The sequence below is a fragment of the Phoxinus phoxinus genome, assembly GCF_949152265.1.
Source record: "Phoxinus phoxinus genome assembly, chromosome: 10".
Taxonomy (NCBI): Eukaryota; Metazoa; Chordata; class Actinopteri; order Cypriniformes; family Leuciscidae; genus Phoxinus; species Phoxinus phoxinus.
This window is the reverse complement of record NC_136885.1, coordinates 16,933,076-16,960,954: the sequence shown is the minus strand read 5'-3', so window position 1 is coordinate 16,960,954 and position 27,879 is coordinate 16,933,076. Positions and strand designations below refer to the sequence as shown.

Genomic DNA, 27,879 nt, shown 5'->3' with positions numbered 1-27,879 from the left:
AATAGGCAGGGTATCTAAGGGTATCCTGTTATATCACTCATGCCCACTGGGACGGCGCTGAGGGAGCGATGAGTGGAGAGAGAAAGTGTTGAAATTGAGAGACGAGTGTAAAGGTCTGTCGTCTCATCAGCACGAACACAGACGCCAGAGACGTGACCAGTGAGACGAGGCCAAACGGGTCACTGTTAGAGTGGACACACACAAAAAAACTGATGGGTTTACTTCATACATTTTATTTTCACACTCTGAAAACACATAACTCAATGCAAACTCATTGTTCTATCTATCTATCTATCTATCTATCTATCTATCTATCTATCTATCTATCTATCTATCTATGCATTTAACTAAATTATTTTTGATACTGAGGTTTAACCGTTTATTGTGATTGGAAACACATTACATCAATACATGGAATTTTCAATAATCAGTAGGCCTATATTAATATTTTAAGCACTTTTTAATCCAATGTTTAGTCCTGTGCTTGGATGTACTTCTCTACAGAGTTTAGTTCCAACCCCGAATCAAGCACCGGTGCTAATCGGTTGGGTTCAACAGAAATTCACAGCTGTGATGTAAATAGAACTATATCTGCAGAAATGTACAGTAGATCTCCATGAGCACCCTGGTTCACAAAGTATCTCATTTACATAACCACAAGATCAATAACTTTGAAATTTGACCATGACCAGGCAGTTATCAGTCAATTTTGCCTAGTTACAAATTACAGGAATAAATGGACATGACACCGAAAATGTTTATTCTTTTTAATTTGTAAATTAATTTCAGTCATTTTCATCCTACCTTTACACACATCATTTCGCCTAACCTGCCACTCCTCCTCTCCTGTCTTTCCCACGTCTAGCATTTTGTCATCCATGCAATGTTCAAGTTGTATTAGTTGGGCAGTGTGCAGACTCAGGTCTTTTCAGGTTAGACATCATGAATTTCACTATGCAAGACAAGTTCATGCTGATCTCTGAGACCTCATATTTATATAATACCAGCTTCAAACAAATAAACACTCAACACCAATTAATTCATCCATAAACTTCAATTTCAAAAGCTGATTTGAGACCAGTTTGGCGATATAATAAGTAATATGTATGCACTGTACATAAATAAAATATTTGGTTAATAACAGGGGGTGCTTTTTCTTGACACTAATTGACCTGATGCGCCAGAGAAATGAGGGCGCCGCCATCTTTAGAATATTGTCTTTGAACTTCCGTTTTTGCTGTTGCTCTGTATATTTCTATGGCATCGCTGTCCAGGAGTAATTAGCTTTTTAAGTGGATTTACTTAATGTAAAGTTAATGAAAGTTATCATAAGGATTTTAATGTTTAAAGCAAATGTCTTAACAAATGTCAGTCGACCGGAAAGATTTTAAAACGAGCCGTTCATTCATAAATACCCAAGATCGCTGTGACAATACAGACCGGAAGACAAAAGACAACGAGCGCAGCGCTGAAAAGGGGCGGGGCTACATAAGGTGATGAGATGTCTTTTTTTTTATGCTGATGTAAAAATGCTGATGATATGGTTTAATATGTTTCGTAGAAATGTTCTATTATTTATTCTGAATAAATATTAACATGTATACTTTATAATACACTGCACATACTTTATATAGATATGCATAGATATATGGAATAAATCATAAATATCTAAATTAGCATTTTTTTCATAAATTCATTTTTTTCCATAACAAGGGAAACATGGATCCCAATAACTTATTTTTGTAAAATACTTATATGATGCAAAAATGTATAATCTGTATCATATTTGGACTGAATTCTGATGCACCTACATATACAGTATGCTCTAACATTCATGTCACAAACAAGTAGTTTATATGCTGAGCATTAATAATTTTTTTGCATCTAACTCATGTGTGTGACTACTAAATCATAATACTGAGCTTCTATACCAGTTGTCTGATGCTAAAAGGATGACCAGTGTTTGCTCACCTGTCTACACTTATTTGGTTAACTAAACCAAACCAGAGCGAACAGGATCTCACACAAAGCCTGAGTTTGATCTGAGATGAAATAATCAGCTTGAAGTGAACTTTAAAACATGGGGGCAATCATGTTCATGCTGGTTTCTATGGTGCAGTCAGTTATAATTAGGTCATGGCAACTACTAGCATCCAAAAGGATATCCAATAAGATCCTATTGTCCAATGAGATAATGGCATGAATGCATGACCCTTAAATAATTCAGACTGATACTCTCAGAGTGGACCGGCTAAATATTATTAATGCTTAGTTTTTTTTTTACTGTAAAGATGATTTAAATCAGTGTGGTGTTGTTTTAGAAGGTGATGTTTGGTCTAATTTAGACAAACTCTTATTGTAAGCAAGCTAAAGCCAGATTGCACAATTGTTTTTTTTTTGGTCACTGTAGTTTAAATCATGAACAGGAGCAGAATAAAAGTCACAGGATGGTTGATGAGGATCGATTAAGGTTTTCTCAGACAGCTGTGAGGGGTGAGAAGGGAAATTCCGGGTTCATGTAGGAGAAGCCTTGGAATTCATCTTGAGTTATGGCAGCGAGGACATCCGGGTCAGAGGGCGTGAGGGCAGAGGGGGCGGATGTGAAAAACTTATCAAAGTTTTCTCCTTTTTTGCCTCCCTGTGAGAATGGCACACACACACACAAAATCAGTTGGGTTAAGTTAACATCTATTAAATGTCAAGCAGACCGAGTGGATGCTGTTGATGATAGTCTAGCGCCGTGAACTCAGAGCACACCCACTTACATACATTCACACAGCATCGTAATAGCCGCATAGATTAGCATGAGTAATATGGGCAAAGAGCTACAGGCAATGAGGGTCAGGCTTATTTTGCTTCTCCAATCTTCATAAGAAAAAGTAACACTAGTAAATATGAAAGCACACATGCACAGATGCATGCTGAAAATAATAAGCAAGAGCAGGCAGAGCACATTAATAAATATCCAGTTATATGGTTACTGGTTTAAAATAGCTAAAAGAAACTGGCACACATACGCATACTGTACAACGTTTATCTCCCTAAGAAAATGAGGACATAGCACAACATCTATTGTTTCTTATAATTAATGAATTATAATTAATAGTTTCGTTATAGTTACTATACAAGCAAATTCTATACCCATATTTTTTTTGTTAAAAAACTATATAAATGTATATAATACATTACTATAATTATATAAAATGTATATACTTCATAAATATATATAGTTAGAATTATATAAATTATTATATGTATTTATTTATTCATTTAGCAAACACTTAAACACAGATAAACGATATATTGGCAGATAAATCTATCCAAATTTTTATATAATTTTTGAGTGCCTGATAAAAAAAACTTGGTCTCACCATTAAAAGCCATGTCCCAAGCATAAAATTATAATGTTCTCATTATAATTTTATGTAGCCTATATGACAGACTTGCACTAAAAATGGTGCACTTAACTGTATTTTCCTTTTTTAAGTGATTTCAAGGCTATTTCTATCCTATTTCAGGCTATTCAAAACCATCATTGCAAACATCCGAGGTGTCTCACCTAAAGGAAATTATCCAATATTTATTGGTTTTAAAACATCGGCCAAATTTCTTTATTAGGCTGACAACGATAGCATTAAAAATGATCATGTATCAGACGGTACCGATATATCAGGCCTATATATACAGTTGTGGTCAGAATTAATGGCACCCCTGGTAAATATAATCAAAAATGGCTGTAAAAAATAAATCTGCATTGTTTATCCTTTTTATCTTTCATAAAAATAAAAATAAAAAATCGAACCTTTTATTGAAGTAAAAGTATTGAAAGTGGGGCTAAATCACATTATGAAATAAATGTTTTTTTCCAAAAAAGTATTTAAACATTAAATACTTTTTGCAATCTCCTTTTGACAAGATAACAGCTCTGAGTCTTCTCCTATAATGCCTGATGAGTTTGGAGAACACCTGACAAGAGATCAGACACCATTCCTCCATACAGAATCTCTCCAGATCCATCAGATTCCCAGATCCATGTTGGTGCTTCTTCTCTTCAGTTCACTCCACTCATCAGGTCAGGGAACTGGGACGACCATGGCAGAAGCTTCATTTTGTGCTACGTAACATATTTTTGTGTTGATTTTGATGTTTGTTTTGGATCGTTGTCCTGATGGAAGATCCAACCACGGCCCATTATAAGATTTCTAGCAGAAACCGTCCGGTTTTGTTTTTTTATCTGTTGATATTTGATAGAATCCACAATGCCATGTATCTGAACAAGATGTCCAGGACCTCCAGCAGAAAAATATGCCCATAGCATTAAAGGTCCAACGGTATATTAAATTGTACACATGGGGTACTTTTTATCCTTGTGTGCACCAAACCCATCATCATCTTTAGTTTGATCTGACCACAGAACCCTGTGCCGCTTGAAGTTCCAGTCGTGTCTGACAACTGAATTAGCTGGAGTTTGCTTTTGGATGAGCGAGGAGGATTTTTCTTGAAACCCTCCCAAACAACATTTGGGGATGTAGGGGTTGTTGATTTTTTTTTTTGGTAGGCTTTCTGACCCCAAGACTCAACTAATCTCTGCAATTCCCCATCTTTGATCCTTGAAGAGTCTTTAGCCACTAAAACTCTCCTCCTCACCCAGCATTAAGACAATATAGACACACGTCCTCTTCCTGGCATATTCGTAACATCTTAAGTTGATTTGAACTTCTTAATTATTGCCCTGATGGTCAAAATGGGGATTTTCAATTCTTTAGCTATTTTCTTACTGCCACTTTCTATTTTGTGATGCTCAACAATCTTTTGATGCACATCAGAACTATATTCTTTGGTTTTACTCATTGTGATTAAGGGAATTTGGCCTTTGTTTTTCCTCATATTTAAACTCCTGTGAAACAAGAAGTCATAACTAGACAATTTCATGTTCCTAGTCACCCTGGTGTGCTAAAAAAGGTAAATATTAATGGGAATATACTTCAGAGATATTTTACTCGTAAATTTATTTCATAATGTGATTTCCCCTTTATACTGTATATATACTCTAGCCTATAAACTTAAGCCCCTTTCACACAGAGATTCCGGAAAATACACGGATAAAGTGACCCGGGATTTGACCCGGGTTCGTTTGAAAATGGTTCATTCACACTGCCAGTGATTTGCCGGAATCAGAGAGCGCGTTCACACACAACCCGGGTATGTCCCGGATAGACGCGTGACGTTATGATGTGACGTATAAGGTACGCACGCTCGATCATTTTTTTTCGGATTCGGTCGTACACTAACGCATCACGTACCGTTCCACAAAGCTGGCGAACGATCTCAGCTTCGGCGCGGATTGCAAGGAGCTCTCGGGTCTCTGCTTCAGTCCAGTTTGCAGACATCTTTTCGTTCTTTCTTGTATCGATGACGAACACAAACTTTCTTCTAACAGAGTAACAGAGTCGCACGATAACTACGCCATTGCGAAGGCTCGTGCATCATCACTACGACACACCCCTTACGGCATTTGTCCTGGCTTTTGTTCACACAGCGCGCGTTCCGGGTCTGAACACGGCAATGTTACTAGGTCCCCAACCCGGCATCGATCCCGGCATTAAACCCGGGTCGTGTTTGCGTTCACACAGAAGGCGTTCCGGCAATTTGCCGGCAATTTGCCGGGTTCAAAGTGCTGTGTGAATGGGGCTTTAGACAGATACATAAATACCCATCCATCCATCCATGCTTCCATTTATTTCTGTATTTATTTATGATTAAATCTCCATAAATACAGCCAAAGGGCAGTTTTGATAACCTTAGATAATGAAAATAGAAAATGTACACATTTGCTTTTTCTAACATGATGGGGAGTTTTGTGAGACAAGTGTTGTGATAGGTGATACTGACACTTCTGGGTTTGAAGGGAGGCTGTATCTCCAGTCTCTCCAGCCGGTCCCAGTCTATCCAGCGGAAAAAAGGATGCTCCCGCAGCTCTCTCTCTGCCTCCTCTCCTCCACCCAAACGCTTTACAGGGTTCTTGGTGAGGAGCTGGGGCAGAAACAGATGGAGTTACGCTTGTTGTCTAATTTAAGTCACAGTTTTTGGAGGTAATGTTAATACTAAAGATGGGATAGATTGCTCTGTGCATGCAACAGAGATTAAAGAACAGGAAGTAGATTACCCCTTTGCAGATGGCCACAGCCTCCCGAGAGAGACTCTTAGGATATGAAACGCTCTGTTCCATGATGGACTGAAACAGCTCCTCCTCATCTATGCCATCAAAAGGAGGCTGATGAAAAGAACGAGACAGAGGGAGAGGGTGCCTGGGATGAGGATCTATTGAGAAAAGGACAAAATTAAAGTTCAAGGAAGAAGAGGATGAAAAATTACCTGCCCGGCCAGCATCTCATAAAGGAGGACTCCAAATGACCACCAGTCCACTGCTTTACCATACGGCTGATACGCCACAATCTGAAAACAATACAGATGTACATGGCTTTTTAGTCTAGATTTATTAAAATGATATGATTCCTTTTGAATTATTTAATTTGTACTGAGATAACAAACAAGATGTAGAATTCTCATTTGAATTAAAATGAGATTCAATCAAAATTAAGCGTAGCGTCAGTTCTGGCAGGTCACTTTAATCAAGCTCGCATCAGCTGATCCACGTCTACCTATAGGAATACGACCCTTACCAATGACTACATATATAAGCTCCTTCAGTATTATCAGCAGCTATTGCGTTTCTCAGGAGCGAATTACCCTCCTCCATCCCCAGGTCCACCTCTCGTCAATCAGGATTTGGCATTCGGATTCCCCTTGAATCAGAATAAATTCTCGAATTATGTTGTACTTTAAAATCATGAATTAATTATATTTGCATAAAATCATGTTGGTTCTGTTCGGTTTACCCCAAGGGGGGTTATTGCTGCTCTCCTGGCTAGGCTGCATGGATGCACAGGGAGTTCTCGCCAATCCAAACTATATGCTAATTGGCAATCGAACTTGACGATAGTGGTCCTGACAGAACTAAGTGTTGTATGAATTGCCAACATGCTATCTTGTACAAATTATATGTGGAATTTCTAAAAACATTATATATTAAAATTGTATAACCTTTATATTCATATTACATTTTTATATTTATATAAATATGTAATATCATTAAAATGTGTAATTTATTTAAAATGAAATTACACTACTATTCAAATGTTGGGGTTAATAAAAACAAATGGGGGGGGGGGGGGGGATTACAACTTTTATTCAGCAAGGATGCATTCAATTGATCAAAAGAGATGGTAACGTAATTTATAATGTTACAATAGATTTATATTTCAAATAAATGCTGTTTTGAACGTTCCTTTCATCCAAGAAACCTAAAAAAAAAGCATCACGGTTTCCACAAAAATATTTAGCAGCACATCATAGAAGATAATAAGAAATTTTCTTGAGCTGTAAATCAGCAGATTAGAATGATTTCTGAAGGATCATGTGACACTGAAGACTGGAGTAATGATGCTGAAAATTCAGATTTGCCATCATAGAAATAAGTTAGATTTTAAAACGCACTAACATAGACATGCTATTTGAAATCGTAATAATAAGATCAAATTAATGCAGCGTTGATGAACATCAGAGTCTTCTTTCAAAAACATTTAAAAATCTTAACAACCCCAAAACTTTTGAATGGCAGTGTATTTTATTATTTCATAATATTAATTTTAATATTACATATTTAATAAATGAAACTGCACAGAATACTCTTTAAAATGGAGACAAACAACATAAAGCATGATGGCAAGATGAAAACCTTAAGTAGAACACTGGGTATTTTCTGGTAGGTCCATTTTGTTCCTCCGTTGTCTGATTGTGTTGAATTTTTTTGAATTGCAATTCAGTAAATCCCACCTCCCATCATTACAATTCAAATTCAAATTCAACATCATGTGGAACGTGACAAATTCAAATCACATTCCAACTGAAAGAGAGCCAAAACATAAATTCTGTATTTTGCCCATCCCTGCTAAAAGCTTCATCATTTCATAATGTTATATTCTCAAAATCAGATCAATTAGAAATATGCCCCTTGCAGAGTTGCTATTACAGGCCTCTCAATGTGCAGATAAGCTCATAAAAATCATATTAAAGATAATTACACAATAAATATGCTAGTGTCTCTGTGTCAGCCGTGAGTGTGTGTCACAGCGTGAGAAAGAGAGATTAATTTCCTTGCCTGCAGGGACACATATTGCATCTTTTCAAAATGACATGGACACAAAGATCAATAGCTTTCCCCCCCCCCCCCCCCCCCCCTTTTTTTTTTTTACATAACATGATCAATGTGAGCCAGTTTAACTGTTGGGCTGATACTGTACTGACGCATTCTGTGCTTCGGTAGACCCACATTCGCACTTATCGCCTTTACATCACACAGCAAAACACAAACATTGATGATCACATACATCACTCGAGTGGGATGTCCATCGTGTCGCCGTGTAGTCAGTGAACCTAAATGAAATCACACACAGACTCGCACAAGCACATACAGGCAGACATGTGCTGACTGCGCATATCCACAGAGTGTTAATGTGAACACAGAGCCAAGGTCATGAAGAAGAGAAGATGAATCAGACAGGAGGAGAAGAAGGACGGAGACGGAGAAAGGGAAACCTCAGGTGCGATGTAATCGGGTGTGCCACAGAAGGTGCGAGTGGTGTCCCCTGCCATCAAGCCTTCCCTACACATCCCAAAGTCTGCTATCTTTGTGTGTCCTTCACTGTCCAGCAGGACATTGTCCAGCTTTAGATCTCTGCGGATCAGAGAGAGAAAGAGAAAGCGAGAGAATATTAAATGACTGTGACATATGGTGTGCTTGCGTAAGGAGATTCTCATCGTGTCTCGTACCTGTATATGATTCCTTTGTTGTGCAGGAAGAACAGACCCAACGCTATCTCAGCTGCATAGAACCTGCCAACATCAATATCTCTCATTAACTCCATTGAACACACATGCTGCCACTGCAGGGCAGAATGACACAATGATGCTGAACAGGTGAATTTAGAGACGGAAGAAAGGGGGTACAACAACAGAGGAAAAAGTTGAAGAAGAGAAGAGCTGAACTCACGCTGCGTGTGGTTCTTTAAACTTGCCAACAATTTGGATGTGAAACATAAGATCACCACCATTCACATACTCCATGACGTAATACAGACGATCCTACAGCACACAAAAAACCCAGATTATTAGTAATCGGCAGATATGCAACTGCATAACACTGATAGGAACAAAAAATGAATCAATCAATTCACTTGTTCTCATGCTATACAAGTAAATAAAACAGGAAATGCCACAGCAGATTAGCAATCAGTCATATCGAAAGATAGATGTTCATAATTATACAAACACAATTAAGACCTTGTGATCACACAATGGAAAATATAATAATTTAGAGAAATGATATTTAAAATAAAGCATGAGCAAAGTGTCAAAATTTAAGTATCTAGTAAAAATGCATAGTTTTTACATTTAGTTGAAAGTAAAGGACAAGTTCACCCGATGTGCTTTTTTGGCCTTCAAAATCTATGGTACCATTCACTCCCATTATAAAGCTTGGAAGAGCCGGATTTTTAATATAACTCAGATTGTGTTTGGCTGAAAGAAGAAAGTCATATACACCTAGGACGGCTTGAGGGTGAGAAAATGATGGGATAGTTTTCATTTTTACTAACTAACCCTTTAAAGCATAAGAAAGAATAAAAAAAACTTTTTTTTAGCTAATGAAAAGCTAATGAGATTGTCTATTGAAACCAGAGTATGTGATTATATATACCCACACATGCAGCACAACTGTTTTCGACATTGATAATAATACCAAATATTTCTTGAGCAGCAAATCAGCAACACTGAAGACTGGAGAATTGATGCTGAACATTCAGCTTTGCCGTCACTGGAATATATTACATTTAAAAATATATTAAAATGTAAAACGCTTATATTAAATTATAATACTATTTCACAATATTACATTGTAAAAAGAGATAAGTTGACTTAACTTTAAAAAAATTGCCTTAAAATCATTCAGTAAATAAACTTCATGCTAATTGAAAAATGTAAGTTATGTGAACTTGACAATTCCACATAACTATAAATAACGATTAGCATGAAGTTTATTTACTTTATAATTTTAATGCAACAGGTTTTCTCACTTTGTTTAAGTCAAGTCAACTTTTTACAGTTTTACTGTATTTTTGATCAAATAAATGCAGCCTAGGTGAGTATAAGAGACTTCTTTCAAAAACATAAAAAATGAATAATACTAATTGTACTTTACACAGCCTGTTACATAAACTCTGTTGTAAGTTGAGACCAGCAAGTTTTCTCGGTTGCTTCAGTATTTGCCACCTACAGCCAGAGCAAGAAACCAGCTGACTTTATCTGCAGGCGCATCTGACTACAGCATCTGGAGCTTGTAGGATTTGAACTTCTGATCAGTGGGATGCTGCATTTCTCCACTGGGCAACTGATTGCTTTGACTCTATTTCTCCATTTCATTTACTTGATACAACGAGACACATTTTAAATAAACAAAAGAGGTCATTACCAAACACAGTTACATTGAGTGTTTGTTACAAATTCAATCGAAGGGGGAGGGCGGGGCGGGGGGAATCAAGTGATTTACCAAGAGTAATTCAAACCTTCACAAACCATTAAAGCCAGACATAAACACACACACTCACTCCTCTTTTTCTCTCTTTCAGTACAGCAGCTGCCAATGTATTTCATTAGGCTGATTGCCACTTTGCAAATGTGTCTGCTGAAAGAGGTCAGACAATTAGCACTACCAAAAGTCATTTTTCAAAGCAAAATGAGGCAACTAACATTGCAAAAAGGCCCTCCAGATTCATTAGTTAGACAAATGATTTATCGTGTCAAAGTGAATCGTGGAAAAATGATCAGTGAATCACCTTTTATGATTGAGATTGTTCTAGGTTGCCAGTTTAGGACTGTAATATAATTAATACATTGTTAGAAGCTTCTGCTATTTTGTTCATGCTGACGTTTTATAATTGACACTGTTCTTGTTAGTCCTCTCCCTCTCAGGACTGCTAACAGTCATGTTCAGGGCAAATTAATGTAATATTTCGGGGCCTATCTAGGCCAATGTGAACAACCATCTAATGAGGTAAAAGAAGAATAGTAACCACGATGCTTTAATTTTTACTATTGAACAGCTTTAGTCCATAACTAACACAATCATTAATCTGCCGTAGGATCCTCAGTAGAGGCGCAGTAAAAAAAAATTTCATTAAAACATTTTACACAAAAATAACTTTTGAAAAATAAAATAGTTACAGTTGTTATGCAAATTATTTATTAAAAAAGACATTAGTAAAACTGCATTGTATGTATTTTTACGTTTATTTTCAGATTAATCTTGCATTATTAAGACATTAACAACTGTCAATTACAGTAATTATTAAACGGAAATATTATGTGGTGAATACTTAACTACATTTAACTACTGAAGCCACCACCATTTTGGATGTTTCCGCATGATGTTGCAGTTTGCAAGTTGTAACTACGAGCTATAAGGATGTGAACGTTTTTTGCAAGTCGGAATCTCTTAAATTACGCTAATTCCAAAATGCAGTGAACGCCATGCTTTGCTTTATCTTGGAAACTTCCCCTGTTCTTAGACACTTTCACCTGCTGAATGGCATCAGTACCTGAAAACATCAGTGGTGCATCCACTCCACTAGGTGTCAGTATACCATCAACCAGCACAAAACAAACAAAAAATGACTGCATTCATTGTTAAAAATAGCCATCCGTTACCCTGGGAGGCCACATGTGGACATGAAGGACCCACAAAATGTCAGTACTCATGTTCTAACTGTGCAAGGCCAAAAAAGTGATTTAAAAATCCCCCTGAAGGTGAAGAGCACATCTGTTCCATCACTAAGGCACGAATGACATTTAAGCCCATGTATATTTCATAATTTACAAATGTGCATATGCATGTATAAACCTCATTCCCAGGCTCCCACTTTCTTTAAATCATTCACATACGCTCTCACACACGACGAAGAACACACCGACCTCGGTCTGAAAGGCGCAGTAGAGGGCGGTCAGAAAGTGAGGTCGCCCCGCGAGGCCCAGCACTCTTCTCTCCACCATGGCGCTCTCCGTGTCCTCATCCTGAAACAGCACATCTTTCTTCAACACCTTCACCGCAAACAAGCGCTCGCTGCCCCGCTCCTCAGCCAACAGGACCTGCGGGATGACAAGGAAACCTCGCGTTAACATTTCTTGAACATTAATAATTAAGAGTTCATCATCTTCTGCACACACTCCTCCAACAGCAACTCAATTGGGCAAACACAAAATGACTGCAGAAAACAGCATTCAAAGTGAGTTTAACATGCATAAGGGAACATTACCTCAAATAAAAAAAAGAGAACAGAAACTCTTTCATTTCATTTACTCGTGTGATCCTGTTCTCTTCATGTCTTTTCCCCCTGCTTTGTGTCATTTTTCTATCTCTGGGTCCCAGGCCTCTCCTCTGCGCTTTTCTTTAATCTCTTCCCTCGTTTCTATCCTTTCTTTAGTGCGGTTCTGCGCCCTGGAGGATGTGCTGTCTACTGAGTATAACCCCGGCCTCTTATATAACCAAATATCTTGTAAGCACACACACACACACACACAAGTGTACGGACGCCAGAAACACGCATACACACACAACATCTACTCTCAAATTATTTGATATAAATGAGCACAACCACAAGGGCAAACAAACGTTCCTCCACACGCTCAAACAAACGAGTGTAAAAAAGCACACACACACTCCCCATGTCATTCTTCCTCAGGCATCAAACAGCTCAGAGTCCTTCACTGTATGCTCTTCTCTGACACACGACAACAGAATTTAGATTCAGAGGAACAGTGCTTTGCTTGACCAAAACAAGGCATTGGCTCTGAAATATTCCAACATCCCCTGGGCTGCTTGTGGACACACAACCCCACCAGGTCTTTCTTACATGTATCACAGATTGCGCTTTATTTATCACTTAAAGAGATCGGCCGAACAGAAATGATTATGTGGCTGAGTATCTCCAGGTATTTTGAGGTGTATGAGGTACAAATCTCACTGGGCCCTGAGTCAGAGCTTCTGCTTCCTCGAGGAAGAGAGGCAGAGGCACAGCTGCAAATTTTAGATAGGGAAATCAGCCCCCTCCTCTTGCAGCTGGGACCAGAAAAGCTAGCGTTTCCCCTTCTGCCTGAATTAGCAGCAGCAGCTCAGGAACGAATGAGACAAGGGCCTAATTCAGTCCCAAGGACGCGGTACCCTTCGCACTCCTTATTGCATCTACAGGGAACATAGAAGTAGACGTGTTTGTTGATGGGTGAGGGCAGTCTCATGTAGCCTGACTTTCGGCACAAAAATCTGGTCTGCTTTACAGACGATTCTGTCCCAAAACCACCTACTTAGACTGAAGCCCGAAGTATTCCTCAGTTTTGACACAAATGCTAGCATATGTGAATAGCTGAACGCATTGGCTTTCAAAGTATATGGCATTTGGAACACACGTGTGCTAGAAAGTTTCATCCTTATCCAGTGTTTGCACTATTTCTCTCCAGAAGTTTTAAGGGATAAAAATGTCTTTGTACAAATTTAAACTAGTCGCTGGTATCTCTTAATTGCCTCTCACAAGCTCTTGTCAATGCAGCTGTCTATTGTGGTTGCTGTCTCCAGTAGTTTGTGATTGTTGTTGCTTTGTTTCTTTCAACAATGTTGAAAATGCCCAGTGTTGCCACCTTGAGGACAAACTAATTAGCGCAAAAACATTCAAGCTGCATGTGCAAACTGAGCATAACGGGTATTCACAATTTAAAAAATCTGTCGTACTATGCTGATGAAATTTGCATAAAGCGCACTACAAGCATACCTTAGCGTACACAGAAAAACTTAAGTATACTTCAGTGCACACTGTTTGAGTTCAGCTCTGTTTTTGTGTCCAGCCCTGTTTTTGCGTCCGCGAAGAACAACACATGTGGAAGTGATTTGAGAGCTTTTAAAGAAGGTGCCACAAACGGGCATGTGTCAAATGCATCTATCCACCCTCAAGGGGCGGTCGCACTACAATTTTCATTCCATTAACTTGCATGGAAATAACGCACGTGAATGTGGGAAATCGGAAATGCCAACTCATGCAAAGTAGTTTCGGATTTCGCTGCGTTCCAAAAGTTCAAGTTTGGTGAACTCTGACCTGGAAATTCGTATTACGTGAAGATATGTGACCAACAGAACACTGTCAGAGAAAATGTCCAAATACGGCACCTTTATGTTGTATAAAATATGTCCTTTTAAGGGCCCTGCCCCAGTCACAAGCTGTTGTACTCCTAAAGGTGCAATTATTGCAAAAATAATTCTGAGAAGATCAATTAGAATAAAATAAAACAACTTCTTGCTGTAAAGTGGAGTCGATTGTATATAGTTTACATTTTGGATTTATTATTATTCATTATATGTTGAATTAAGCTTTTTAAAAAATATGTCGCAGAGTGTGATGTCATATCATGACCATTGCAATATCTGTCGTAGTATCTGTAGAAGTTAGGCGTAACACATTACAAGTAGCATGAGTTACATAATCAGATTACTTTTTGCAAGTAACGAGTAAAGTTCTACAACAATATCTGAATTACTTTTATTACTTTTAAGTAATGCAAGTTTTCCCATTATTGACCGACACCTCTCCTGTCCTGTTGTTGAGAGAAATCAGGAGTTAGGTGCAGTGGCATGGGTGTAACTTTCCCTAACACTGAGTGTGACTGCAGCTTCACGTTCAAAGCGGTATACTTTGAAATGCCTGGGCGCTCAACTGAGCAAAGACAGAGTGGAACGTGGTAAAAATAATTTTACCGTAGCCTTAAGAAATCACTGTCTGTGTGCGTACAGTACACACGTACTATGCCGATGATTTTAATTTTTTTCAACTCAGTACCTTAAAAACATAATTTGTTTACAGATGAACCAATACTTAAATAAAAACTCTGTCATTACTCTTGAAAGTTGCATGAAGCAACCCGAACAGACTGAAACTTGTTGATTAAAGTCAGCGCTTGCAGTTTTGTTGTTCAAAATGCATCAGATGGTCAGTGAAGCGAGTGGGCGGTTTGTGGGAGTGTTGTCTGAGTCTACAGAGTTTGCTTGAAAGATTTGTGGTCCTTTTACAACAAAATACATCTATTTGTTACACATCCAAAAAATGTGGTGTCCATTTGCTGTAGTGGCAACATGCACTGTTCATTTTACATAATAGCAAAATCCTGAAATTTTATTTCCAGGTTTATATCAGATTTTGAATCGCACATTTTCATTGTGACACCACTGTAATTTCAAGTACCTTGCCAAAACTCCCTTTGCCCAGAACCATGAGGAAGTTGAAATTGTGCAGTCCGACTTGGCCTTTGCCCGTGTGCAGTACAGTGGGAGTCGGGCTCAGAGCGGCTGGGGTCACAGAAGGAACAGGTATTGTCACGTTAACATGAGGAGGAGGAATAGAGGGTTCGATAGCAGCCTCTGGTACCTTCAGAAAAGAGAAACACAGGATGAGAGAGAGAGAAAGAGAGTAAATAATAGTTTGTTTCAATATAGACATACACTGCCCTCCTGTGGATGTGTTATGAAAATGACAATTATGGTGCTCACTGAAGAAGACTTGGAGATGGCGGTTAGACGACATCTAGAACATGTTTTTCTGCAACGTCGAGTGTGCAGTGTTTGAGCATGTGGCTATTTGACTCAAAAAGAACATTTGATTTGAGATTAATGTGTTTATTTGTGGACCTGTGATGGCCCCAGGCTTTTATTAGCGCTCTCTCTGCTGAATATTGCATGTTTATACTTGTATATAAAGTGATTTAAAATACACCTATTACAGGAATAATCTTCCCTAGAGCAAACTGGAGTAAAGTGCTTTGCTCAAGGGCACAAAAATTATGCTTCCTGGATAGTCACTTGAAGGTTTGAGCCAACAACTTTTCAATTGTCATCCCATAACTTTAGTCCTTAAAGTTCTGGATGGCAACTGTAAAGTTGCAGGCTACACTCCCTAGTGCCTATAGTTGGTAATATTAGGGTGTAGTCATACTAAAAAAGGTAACATTAACACAATAAGGTTCTATTTGTGATCAAGTCATATATGACCCTGGTCTTGTGGGTACATTTTTTAAAATTGATTTATAAATTTTTCCATTGATGTATGGTTTGTTAGGATAGGACAATATTTGATCGAGACACAACTATTTGAAAATCTGGAATCTGAGCATGCAAAAAAATCTAAATATTGAGAAAATCGCCTTTGAAGTTGTCCATTTATGTTCACGATTGTGCTGCATCCACTCACAAAAATAAATGTTTTATATATGTACGGTAGAAAATGTACAAAATATCTTCATGGATCATGATCTTTACTTAATATCCTAATGATTTTTGGCATAAAATAAATTTTTTTAATTTTGACCCATACAATGTATTGTTGGCTATTGCCACAGATATACCCAAGCGAATTATGACTAGTTTTGTGGACCAGGGTCACATATGTTAGAAGTAGCCACAATAACCAAAAATTAAATCATCAAATTTAGTTTAAAACATCTGTATAGCTGGCCAGATCATAAAATTACAACTTTCACACAAAAAAAGTCTTACCAAAAATGAAACCATCAACCTTAATTAAAAAATTTGCTGTATAGATGGTCAGACCATAAATGTGACAATTTGCGCACACACGCATGCACGCAAAGCTATGAGAGTACCTGCAGGTCTGGGTCGGGTACAGGGATGTTATAATACTCTCCCTCATCCTGGTTGAGAAGTTTGAACCAGCCGCTGACGGAACGTCTGAATATCTCAGTAACACCAAACGACAGAGCGCCCATGAAGTCATTCCTTGAGGTCCGATCCCAGTCCCAGACCTCTACAGACAAACGCCTGTCCCACTGCCTCCCACGCACCGAACTACACTCAGACAGAAGGAAAGAGAGAGATCATCCACCTAACATCCACTCAGAAGACTTAGCAACAGCATAGCAACACCTTGGCAACCACCCACAATACCCTAGCATCATGGCAACGACTTCTGCATCGTACACACATAAAAACAAATGAAATAAACACTTACAAGGTAAAGCTCTCGTTCCAGATGGGGTTGAGTGTAGAACGGATAGTTTTGGTTTTCTGTTTGCTCTGGCTCTTTGGATCAGGGATGAGTTTGAGCTTCACATAAGGGTCCGACAGGCCGTTAGGGTCCATGGGTATTAGGTTATGTGCCTCATGCACTAAAGCATAGAATACATATTGACAAGTAAGCATGTGTGTTTATACATAACAGTAATTGCATGAAATATCTTCTGCAATAGAACAAAACGAATGTACATGCAGATGTGCACTTAAAAAAAAAAAAATTGTTTTAACTTAAAAAGTAAGTTTTTGTTGTTAGAACAAAACGAATGTACGCAAATGTGCACTTTAAACTAATGGTTGTTTTAACTTAAAAACTAAGCGTTTGTTGTTAGAACAAAACGAATGTACATGCAGATTTGCAAATGTTGCTTTAACTTAAAAATTAAGCTTTTGTTCTGCCTTAAAATTTTGAATTTAGTCAACTCAAATATCCAAGTTGTCACTTAGTACAATTTCACATTTCAAGTTGACTAAACTTAAATTTTAAAGGCAGCAAAAATACTTTTAAGTTGAAACAAATTTTTCAACAGTATGCTTTGTACACGTGTTCACTTCAGTTGTATTATTAAATTGACCTGTCAGAATGACATGACAGCAGTGCATTTTTAAATGCTTACATTCTCTGTAGAGCATTAGTAGTCTTCTCACTACTCATTAGATTCTCTATGGTGGTGCTGATGTAAGAGCCACAGGCTTAGTTAAGTTGACTCAGTGCAGCTAATGCATTGTAATACAGCAGATTGTGTGTGTATAATTAGCTTTTCCTCATGTACTGATGATGCTGTATGCACACATTTCCCTCTGCTGGAGGAAAGCTGAGCGGCTCATAATGCATCTCCAGTGTGCTTCCTTAAACAGCAGATTCTCTCTGTGAGCAAAGGAGTAATTCTTCATTGGGGTATAAATACAGAAGGAGCACCTTAATAAACATTACGCACAATTTCCATTAATATGGTATAAAACAAGGACAGCCATTATTCATTTTCTAAGGGGTTTGACATTTTTGCAATCCTGTTACCAAAACATGCGGCCATGTATAAACCTACATATTTATTTTACTTGCTTTAATTGCTTTGTAATTTTCTAGTAATAAAGAAAGTAGTAAATACAAATTTGTTACAATTTATTAATATAAAGCTAATACAATAAAAGGTACAATATAAAATATAGTTACTCAGCTACATATATATGCATCTTAAATTAATCTGTCAATCATAAGGTGTTATATAGTGATATGTTTATTAATATATATATATATATGTTTTTTTCTTACAATAATTTTGGGAACAGGGTTGAATGATTGCGCTTGACAAAAGTGTAACAATGTGTAATTTGTGTAAAAAACAAAACAAAAAAAAAGTTTCCAAATTATGTTACTTACATATAGGGTGTAAAAATGTTGAAGCATGTTACTTTTTTTTTTTGGTAATAGGATAAATCATGCAGTGACATGGTTGCATGCTTTTTTTGGTCAATAAAATGAATATCAAGTAGGTTGCTTTTGCAAAAACAAATTTAATATCAATTACTGTAGATGGATTGTGTCAACATCGAGACATTGTTGTATCAATTTTGTTGGATACAGTCAAGAATGTCAAGACCTCATATGTGGGAGGGCACAAAAATAAAAAAATATGTAACATATACTGTAAAAACATAACTTAATGTAAAGTAAGTTTCCAAAAAAAAGTCATGGGACACTAAAGTGTACAGCATCCATGAATGAGCTTTTTGAGAAGTCTTATAGTGTTCATCAGTTTTAAAACTCACGTGCGCCGGTTTCACAGACAAGGCTTAAGCTAGTCTCAAACTAAAATGCATGTTTGAACTGAAAGATACTTGCACTGACATATCTTAAAATATGTGCCATTGTTTTGTCTCTAGATGCATACCAGTAATGTTTGTCTAAGGCAAGTTTACTTTAATGTCCTAATTTAACCAAGGCTTAATCCGAGCCCTGTCAGTGAAACCAGGCCACGAAGTTACAAGTAAGTTCACCTGTGACATATAGGTCTTCCTTCTCTCCACGCACGGTCAAACGAATCCGCCCCCTTTTCTCAGTGTGGTCCTCTCCGCACAAGCTGGGGACGCTGCTCTCACAACGCTTGTGTACATTAATGTCACAACCTCTCTCACACAGACACACAAACAGACAAATAACACAAAAGACAGAAAGAAAGAGTGATGTACTTATAGTCTCCCCCCTGTCCAAAAACAATAATTATAAAGTCTAATATAAACAGTGTAATTGTTAACAGCCATTGTCATACGCTGTACATTATGAGACAACATGCTGAAACAGCAAGTGCTGTCAGCGGCAACAGCCTGCTTTATTATTTTCGAAAAGTGTATCATGTCATGCAAATTATATTAGATGACACAAGTTTATGACATGGATTAAACGATAGTTGAAGGGAATTAATTCAAAAGACATCACTCTACAGACAGTGATACAATTACATACAATTACAGAAATGATGTTCATTTAATAACAGTGATCTTGATAATTATGATATGCTAATCTTAGAATTGTTACGGTTTAAAAATGTTGTAAAAATTATTTAAATTATATGAATGTTGTGCTTCATGTAGAATTTGAGCAAGAAATTACCATGGACTTAATTCATTAAAAGTTAGCATAATAATATTTACTGTAATTTGAAAAATAAATATTTGAAAAAATAAATATTCATATTTACAATCATTTATATATCCTTGCATGGCTGGGAGGATTACGCTGTAAACCCTAAAATGTATATTCACAAATAATTTGTGTAAATTCAATTTTACCCAATCCCTCAAAAACGTAGTGAATGAACTTAACAATAATATAATATTTTATAAATGCAAGTCTCCTTTAATTATTTCAATTGAATTGGGAAATAACATTTGTATTATGTATTGTAATATTGCTTAAATATTTTAAGCTTTGCGGAGATTGGGCGGGGGACTTTTTAATTTATATTCTATTCTATTAGAATATTATTATAAGCATTAGAAACAACATGTGCACAATAAGTGGTGAAAATATAGGTAAATATAACAGAGAGAGACTGACTCACTGGCACATTTCATGCCCTGATGTATGAGGCCGTAGAGCAGAGACCCACAGTGATCACAGAAGGTGGGACTGGAGTATGTCTGTACTTTAAACTTGTGCTTGCTCTTGAGATCCTGGAGAGAGGGACAGAGAAAAACATTGTCCTCATTTCTTTATTTCATTGTTTAGTCCGTTGGCAAAAGCACTTTGATGCGTTTTCATATTTAAAAAAAGAGGGGCACCATGCACACCCAGTTCCTGGGAATGGTTGGCCACGAGAGAAAGAAAAAGAGATTTAAATGATATGTCTGATAAGAAGCCCTCTCATACTGTTCTTTGCTCTATAAATAGGACAAGCTTTATGCACAAACAAACACAGATACTCTACTTTCCCTCTGGCTCTCTCTCTCTCTTTAAAGGTCCAGAGGAAAGGCTTCATTTTGAAGTGACTTTTTCACTGGGAGCCAATTAGCCAGGGCTATTTTGAGGATGAATGGTGGATGAATATGAGTTCTGCTCAGCTGTGAAAACTGAATCCTCCTAAATGCCTAAACCCCCTCCACCCCACCCTCGTTTCCCTCTCTCTTCCTCATTCCCACTCTCTGCATGCTGCCCACTCCTTCTCTTCATCCTCTGACACTTCTCTCCCTCTCTGTCAGTCTGCCTCATCCGCCTTTCACACAGGCGTCATTGTCTACCCTTCCTTACGGCCTAGTTGCACACAAGCACTCCTACTTTACCTCCTTTTACAACCATTCTATTTAGCAGCTTATGAAAAAAAACTGAGGAACCTGAGGAAGACATGATAAAATAAATACCGTAGCTTGATCCAGAACCCAGTGAGCGGCCTCACTGCCAACACAGGCAGATGCCTTTTAAAACAGCGTCCTAACCATCATGGAAGACAAGATTCAGAGCGCTCGACATGCCGCACAAACATTGCTTCACAGTTCACACACTCAATTTGTATCGATTTCAGTAGAGTTTGACGTTAGCATTTTGCTAAGCTAACAGTGTGACTCAAAAATAGCTCAATGTAATGAAAAATGCTTATTAATCAACACTTTCTGGCATTGAACGAAATATATAGGTTTGGAGTGAACATTTATCTCACTTTGTCCACCATTTATTTATTTATTTATTATATAAACAATACAATATCATCCAACCATTCTCCAAACCACTTCTCCTTTGTCTAATGTAATGTATATAATACAATATTATAAATTATTAAGTAAAAACAACACTATTTTATTTATTTCTAAGTCTTAAAAATACTTACAAGAACTAACAAGTACTTAAGTTATTTTTTAATATCAATTTTACTTGCAAAAATTGAAAACAATTATGATTATTATCATTAAGCATTATATTGTTATATTATAGGCTATTGTATCGTTTTAGATTAGATTATGCCCTAATATATATATATATATATATATATATATATATATATACATACACACACACACATTTTTCCTGTAATTAATAGCGATTAATCACACCTTTTTATGAAAGAAGGCCAGCATCACCGATACCAATACTGCTACTGCTATATTTCTTTCTCAATTTTAGCCATTCATATTAGCCATTCAGAATGACAGTATAATTTGCTATGGATTTTAACATTTATTAGGCTTTAAAAAATACAATAACTTTTAATTTAAGTGAAATTAAAACAATCTTCACACAAACCCATTATAATAAATGTCACATTTACCTGCGCCCTTTATTATATATCAGGGCTTTTTTTCTATTGGCACAGTCAGACCAGTTCAGATTTTTACTTGCCCTGTCAAAATTCACAAAAAGTTATTGTTTTCATTGTTTTTGACGAGAAAAAAAAAACAGATGCTGCGTTAATTGCGTTAAATATTTTTAACGATTTAAACTAAAAAATAACTGTGTGCGTTAATGCGTTAATTTTGACAGCACTTTTAACAAAAAAAAAAAAAAAAGTTGTACTTGGAGGCAGCAAAATTGAGCTGTTTCACTTTTGAAACAATCTTTGGAAGAGGCCCATGATGCCTTTGATGAAAAGTGCTGCCTACGTACAGTAGGCTGCTAACTAGGATTTGGAACAGAGGTAGTGTGTTACAATATAGCCCCTCTTTCACACATATTCTCACACTCACTCTGTACTGTATGAGTGTGAGTAGCAGTGTAACACCATCATTTCACATCCCCTGCATGTTTTATCATACCGTAGCACGAATATGAGAGAGTAAGAGAGAGAGAGGAAATTGATATTCTTTTTCCTATAAAGCCTCTTTTAAAGAAGGTATGCAAGCGAGAGCAATAAAAGGCTCGTCAGGAAAAGGAAAAAAATATGTGTGTGATGGTGAGATCTACTTCCATATATTGGCTTACTCAGCCAAAAAATAAATGGCTTGCCATGCAAAAATGAAGAGGAGAGAGACAGATGGGGTACGGATGATACAGTAGAATAAAAGATGAACTGCGGTGATCATAGCAGAAAATCAAGCATGAAAAGGAGAGTTATACGATGATCAAGCAAAAGAAATATAAAAAGTGATATGACAAAAACAACAACAACAAAAATAATCCTAATGGAAAGAGGATCACACACACATACTGTACATGTTAACAGAAAAAGAAAGACACATACGGATCATACATACCTCTGCTTTGGGAGTGGTGACGGCTCCAGGACAAGTAAAAGTGACGAACTCATGGCAGCGTTTGTGCACCACAAAACTGCAGACTTAAAGAAACGCACAGCAGTAAAGCATCACAGTTTAACTGTAAAAAGTAGAAGTAAAATGGTAGAACATTTTATTAATTTTATTAATATCCTATGTTAGGGGCTATAGAATATCATTAATAGACAAATTAATTAATTTATGAGTACACTTAATAGATTTAATAAACAATTTTTCATAATTTAATCAAAAACATTCATGGGATAGTTCACTTTAAAATGAAAATTCTGTCATCATATACTCACCCTCAAGTTGTTTCAAACCTGTATGAATTTCTTTCTTCTGCTGAACACAAAGGAAGATATTTTGAAAAATGTCAGTAACAAAACAGTTACCAGGTCCCATTGACTTCCATAGTATTTTTTGTTCCTACTATGGAAGTCAATGGGACCTGGTAACTGTTTGGTTACTGGCATTTTTCAAAATATCTTCCTTTGTGTTCAGCAGAAGAAAGAAATTCATACAGGTTTGAAACAACTTGAGGGTGAGTATATGATGACAGAATTTTCATTTTAAAGTGAACTATCACTTTAAGTGTCATACTTCATGATATACACTAGTGTTTAAAGATTGGGGTCAGCAAGATATTTTAAAATGTTTGTTTGTTGTTACCAAATTATTTGATAAAAAATACAGTATATTATTACAATTTAAAATAACACTTTTATATTTTATTATATTTAAAATGTTATTTATTTCTTTGATGGCAGAGCTGTCTTTACTGTTACTTTTGATCAATTTAAAGCACAAATTCTTTTTTTTTCTTTTTTTAAGAATCCAAACCCAAAACGTTTGAATGCCTTGATGCAGCAAAAATCTACTGTTAAAGTGAGATTAAATGGAGGGAGTATGTCATTTAGCTACAGGTCATTGCTACATTGCTTTTTTTGTTGTTGCCCTATTTATACAGGACAGTGCAGACAGCAGACAGGGAGCAAAGTGGGGAAAAGAGAGATAGATGGATCAGAAAGGACCACAAGCTGGGACTTGATCTCAGGTCAAAAAATAGCTTTGCTCAGACTTTGCTGTCTCAGCTTACTCATTGTCAAATATGAATCGCTTCAGCAAACCACTTTTCGATCTTCACATGGACCCCATAGACATTGAGGGGGACATGGAATAGGCCTACAATTTTACGTTAGGTCCTCATATTTGGTCACATCCTTAAACCCGGATGCTCATTCACAGCAATGTATGATATCGAGTAATGCAATTAATTCATAAATAGGCTAGGTGACTTTGATGATAGGAAGCCCCAGATAGAATCAGTTATTTTTGCATTTTGTTTTTGGTTGAGTACAGGTGTGGAATGCATTTAAATCCTTACCTTGACACTGGAATCCTTGCTTTCCAATCCCCCTGTAAAACATAAACAACAACTCACATAATGCTGTCTAATTATATTGTATGTAAATGCACTGATTTGTGAGAAAGAGCAGATCTCACTGAGTTGTAGTGTGTGTGTGTGTGTGTGTGTGTGTGTCTCTGCACAGAGGGCAAACAGAAGACATAAGCTGCTAAGGCCGTGACAGATAAGGTAATTTCAAGAAATCCTCATCCGACGGGCAATTTAAGTGCTCTTCAGTTCACCATAATAACAGGTTGCTCTGCTCATGATATCTTTGCTATGCAAAACACAACTTAGCATAAATCCCTAAAGTACTAAAATAAGATACTTTGACACCCAACACTTTGGGCATGATATGCTCTCAAAATGCATCTGAGAGTATCTACGACTATTTGAGAGCGTCCTTCAGACCAGTCGACAGGGTTTGAGAGATGTGAGCCATCAACATATACTCAGAAATATAGGATGAGACAAGACAAGGGCAAAGAGACAGAGAGATGGAAAAGAGAACCAAGTTAATAGGATTCAATAGTAATTTATGTACTGTATAGGGTTCGTTTAGGTACATTCAGTTGCAGTAGTCACCTCAATGTCAAAATAAATAAATAAGTAAATAAATTCACCCAAATTCACCCTTCACTCGCAAAAATACTTAGGCCTAAATTTAAGATGTATCTGAATTGCAAATAAAATGTCCATCTATTTGGAATACATAGTTTTAGCATAAACGCGCTAATAAACTTAATGTGATATTTATCAGCCATTTCATAAATGGATCAGTTAAGATTTTTGTAATGTACTAATGAACGGAATGAGTTTTAAAAACACAGTAGGTACAATTAAATTTGTTTCAATCTCATAATTTGAAATAATTGACAATTGCTTGTTCCTTAGCAAGACATATTTTAACCATGTTCATTATTTTTAACTGAATAGATTTGATTGTTTTCAAAATGTACAGATTTATGCTGATTCCTAAGCAATTTGAAAATTAGCTTTTTTGAGTGCAGAATTTTTTTTTTTAAATGTATGACTGTCAAATGCATCAAATGCATCACATTAAGTTTATTAGTTTACCGGTATATAAAAACGGTGTAATCCAAATGAATAAAAACTTCATATGCAATTCAAATAACATAAATCTTATATTTAGGCCAAAATATTTTGAGCAAATAAAAAAAAAATACTATAATAATAATAATAATATAAACAATATACATATCATCATTAAAAAAAAACACCCTGTGTATTAATAATAATAATACATTGTCTTTACATGTTGCAGTTGCATGTAATGCTTGTAATGGTAAAAATCGGACTTCTAATATTAAATTCAATGACTTGAATTCAGTGCCAACTAGCCTCTCCCTATGGAGGATCCCTTTATCACTCTACAGATAAAGCATTGTGGAAATTTCGCGTATCTCCCCCGTAGTGATAAAATAAAATTCTGTATCAAATTTATAGGCAGGACAATTAGTTTGTATAGGCTTGGTTTGTAGAGAATTACAAACATGCGCACATATATTCAAACACACATAACTATAGAATTAATTCTTGATGCGCACATGAGCGCCATCAGTGTTTCTCACAGGTTCGCGTTTAAAGTCTGTGTAGAGAGAACGGTGTCGTCTTAGCGCCCCCTAATTTAATAACAAATTATCCTTTCGACGGAAGTGAATCAATCAAAACTAACTTTAGCTGGAAAGTAACATTATTCAAGAACCGCTATAAAGCCAAAACAATCTGTTACCTTAAATGATACGTTTATCTCTGTAAAGCAGCTCTGAAACAATCTACATTGTTAAAAGCGCTATATAAATGAAGATGACTTGACTTGACTTTCTCCCTGTAAATGTGTTGATGGCCTACAGTATATATTGCAGAATAGACTATAGTTTAATTTAAGGAAAATTAAAAAAGCTAAAAAAAATATACACAAAAGGTATTTCCCTAATCTCCCCTACTATACAATTCTTTGGAAATTCTGTACTCCAACAGACATAACAATACAACTTCAATGAACTGAAATGAAAGGACAGACAGAGAAACAGATGCATCTATCAGAAGCTATTTGAGTTGTACTAATGAACATGAGGCACAGAATATGAGTGGGTAATGCATGGGCCATATGGCCGGCCACAGCTCCATGCGGGTTCTGTGAAGCTTGTGGTTAAATGGCAGCTCAAACAGAGAGGACTGCATAATTTAAGAAGCCCCTCAGGGCTTGAGTTTTATGAGGCATGGAGGAAACTGTGAACAAGCACGGTCATGTAACACACGTGTGGGACAGTGTTCTTCTGCCCTCTCTTGTGTGTGTCATCGAAAGCGTACCGAAATATTAACCAAGTTCTTTTGTCCTGTTTTCCAGGAAAGAAAAAATCTAAAAATATTTATAGATAAATTAACTAATTACACAACTAACAACAGCACACAGTACGTTGAATTAGGTTTGTTTTTCTTACCATTTTCTGGTTTCAAGCATAAACCTCATTAATGTTTTATTACATATATGCTTAAAACTTGCAATTCATGCATGGTCATACATTTAAAAGTATGCTTAATTGCAAGATTGTACATCAAAAGATTGGAGTCAGTAAAATTAAAAAATAATAATAATAATACTTTCATGCATTGAATGATGCATTGAATTAAAAAAAAACTTTTACATTGTTAAAAAAAAATCTATTTCCAAATAAATGCTGATATTTTGAACTTTCTAATCAAAGAATGCTGAAAATATATTACAGTTTCCACAAAAATATTAAGCAGCACAACTGTTTTAATGGAACACTGAAGATTGGAGTTATTTGGCTTTGCCATCAGAGCAATACATTACATTTTAAAACATATTAAAACGGAAAACACAGTTTTCTCCACAGTTAGACAATGCTAACTGTATTCGAATTGCATGTAAGAGCTAATAGAGGCTTCATATCATAACAATTCAGTATGAACTATAAAGTACAATGCCAGTACAGCATTGAGAGTGAGTTATGATATGAATCAGGATATGGGCATTACATTTTAAGGATTAAATCAATACATAAATGCAGTGCAGTGTAAAGGTTAAGGTAAAAGTTTACAGCATAATAATGTTACGAGTTCAGTAAAGTTACTGAAGTGGCCAGCAGTGTTAAAGGTGTGAAGTACCAGATGAAGTCAGTGCAGTGGCTGCAGAAAGTGGGCTGCTTGAAGAACCGGGCAGTGAACTGGTGGTCCTTCACTTCAATGATCCTCTTGTGTTTGAGAGCTCCCTTCCTCTGGAAGACCGGCAGCCTGGGGGGAGGAGATAGAGGAGAGGGGAGCGGAGAGGAGGATGGAGATGGGGAGGACAGGGCCAGGGGAGACAGAGATGGAGAAGGAGAGACCGGGGTAGACATGCTACCAGTTGGACAGAGCAAGACACAGAGAACAAGACTGGGAGAGGGGTGGATGGTTTATGCAACCAAGGGGTGAAAGAACAACAAGAGGAGAAGAAATAAGAAGAAGAACGTCTGGTAGAACACAGATCAAGCATAAGAGGTTACAT

General features: G+C 36.7%; 1 protein-coding gene across 2 annotated transcripts; it reads right to left on the bottom strand.

The window, feature by feature from the left end:
• Positions 1 to 394: 394 nt before the first annotated feature.
• On the bottom strand, positions 395 to 27,879 carry prkcg (protein kinase C, gamma). 2 transcript variants are annotated; one of them, XM_079624615.1, is made up of 16 exons: positions 27,501 to 27,876; positions 24,327 to 24,358; positions 22,919 to 23,001; positions 20,299 to 20,410; positions 19,235 to 19,363; positions 17,175 to 17,331; positions 16,810 to 17,011; positions 15,396 to 15,578; positions 12,088 to 12,261; positions 9,113 to 9,204; positions 8,893 to 8,955; positions 8,659 to 8,797; positions 6,376 to 6,456; positions 6,167 to 6,274; positions 5,893 to 6,033; positions 395 to 2,638 (listed from the first exon to the last, which is right to left on the bottom strand). In XM_079624615.1, the coding sequence occupies exons 1-16, from the start codon at positions 27,728 to 27,730 to the stop codon at positions 2,477 to 2,479; spliced, it is 2,088 nt and encodes a 695-aa protein (XP_079480741.1). In that variant the 5' UTR covers positions 27,731 to 27,876; the 3' UTR covers positions 395 to 2,476. The 2 variants fall into 2 exon arrangements, 1 of the variants encoding a protein (XP_079480741.1); XR_013799187.1 differs by lacking the exons at positions 395 to 2,638; positions 5,893 to 6,033 and having other exon boundaries at positions 6,221 to 6,274; positions 8,451 to 8,797; positions 27,501 to 27,879.

What these genes read in the sequence shown, in the direction of transcription:
- prkcg (XM_079624615.1), bottom strand. Translation starts at nt 27,730, where the DNA reads ATGTCTACCCCGGTCTCTCCTTCTCCATCTCTGTCTCCCCTGGCCCTG. An exon ending in CACTGCACTGACTTCATCTG is followed by an intron (nt 24,359 to 27,500) that starts GTACTTCACACC and finishes TATGTTTTACAG; the next exon opens with GGGGATTGGAAAGCAAGGAT. An exon ending in GCAAAGGGAGTTTTGGCAAG is followed by an intron (nt 12,262 to 15,395) that starts GTACTTGAAATT and finishes GTCATCCCGCAG; the next exon opens with GTCCTGTTGGCTGAGGAGCG.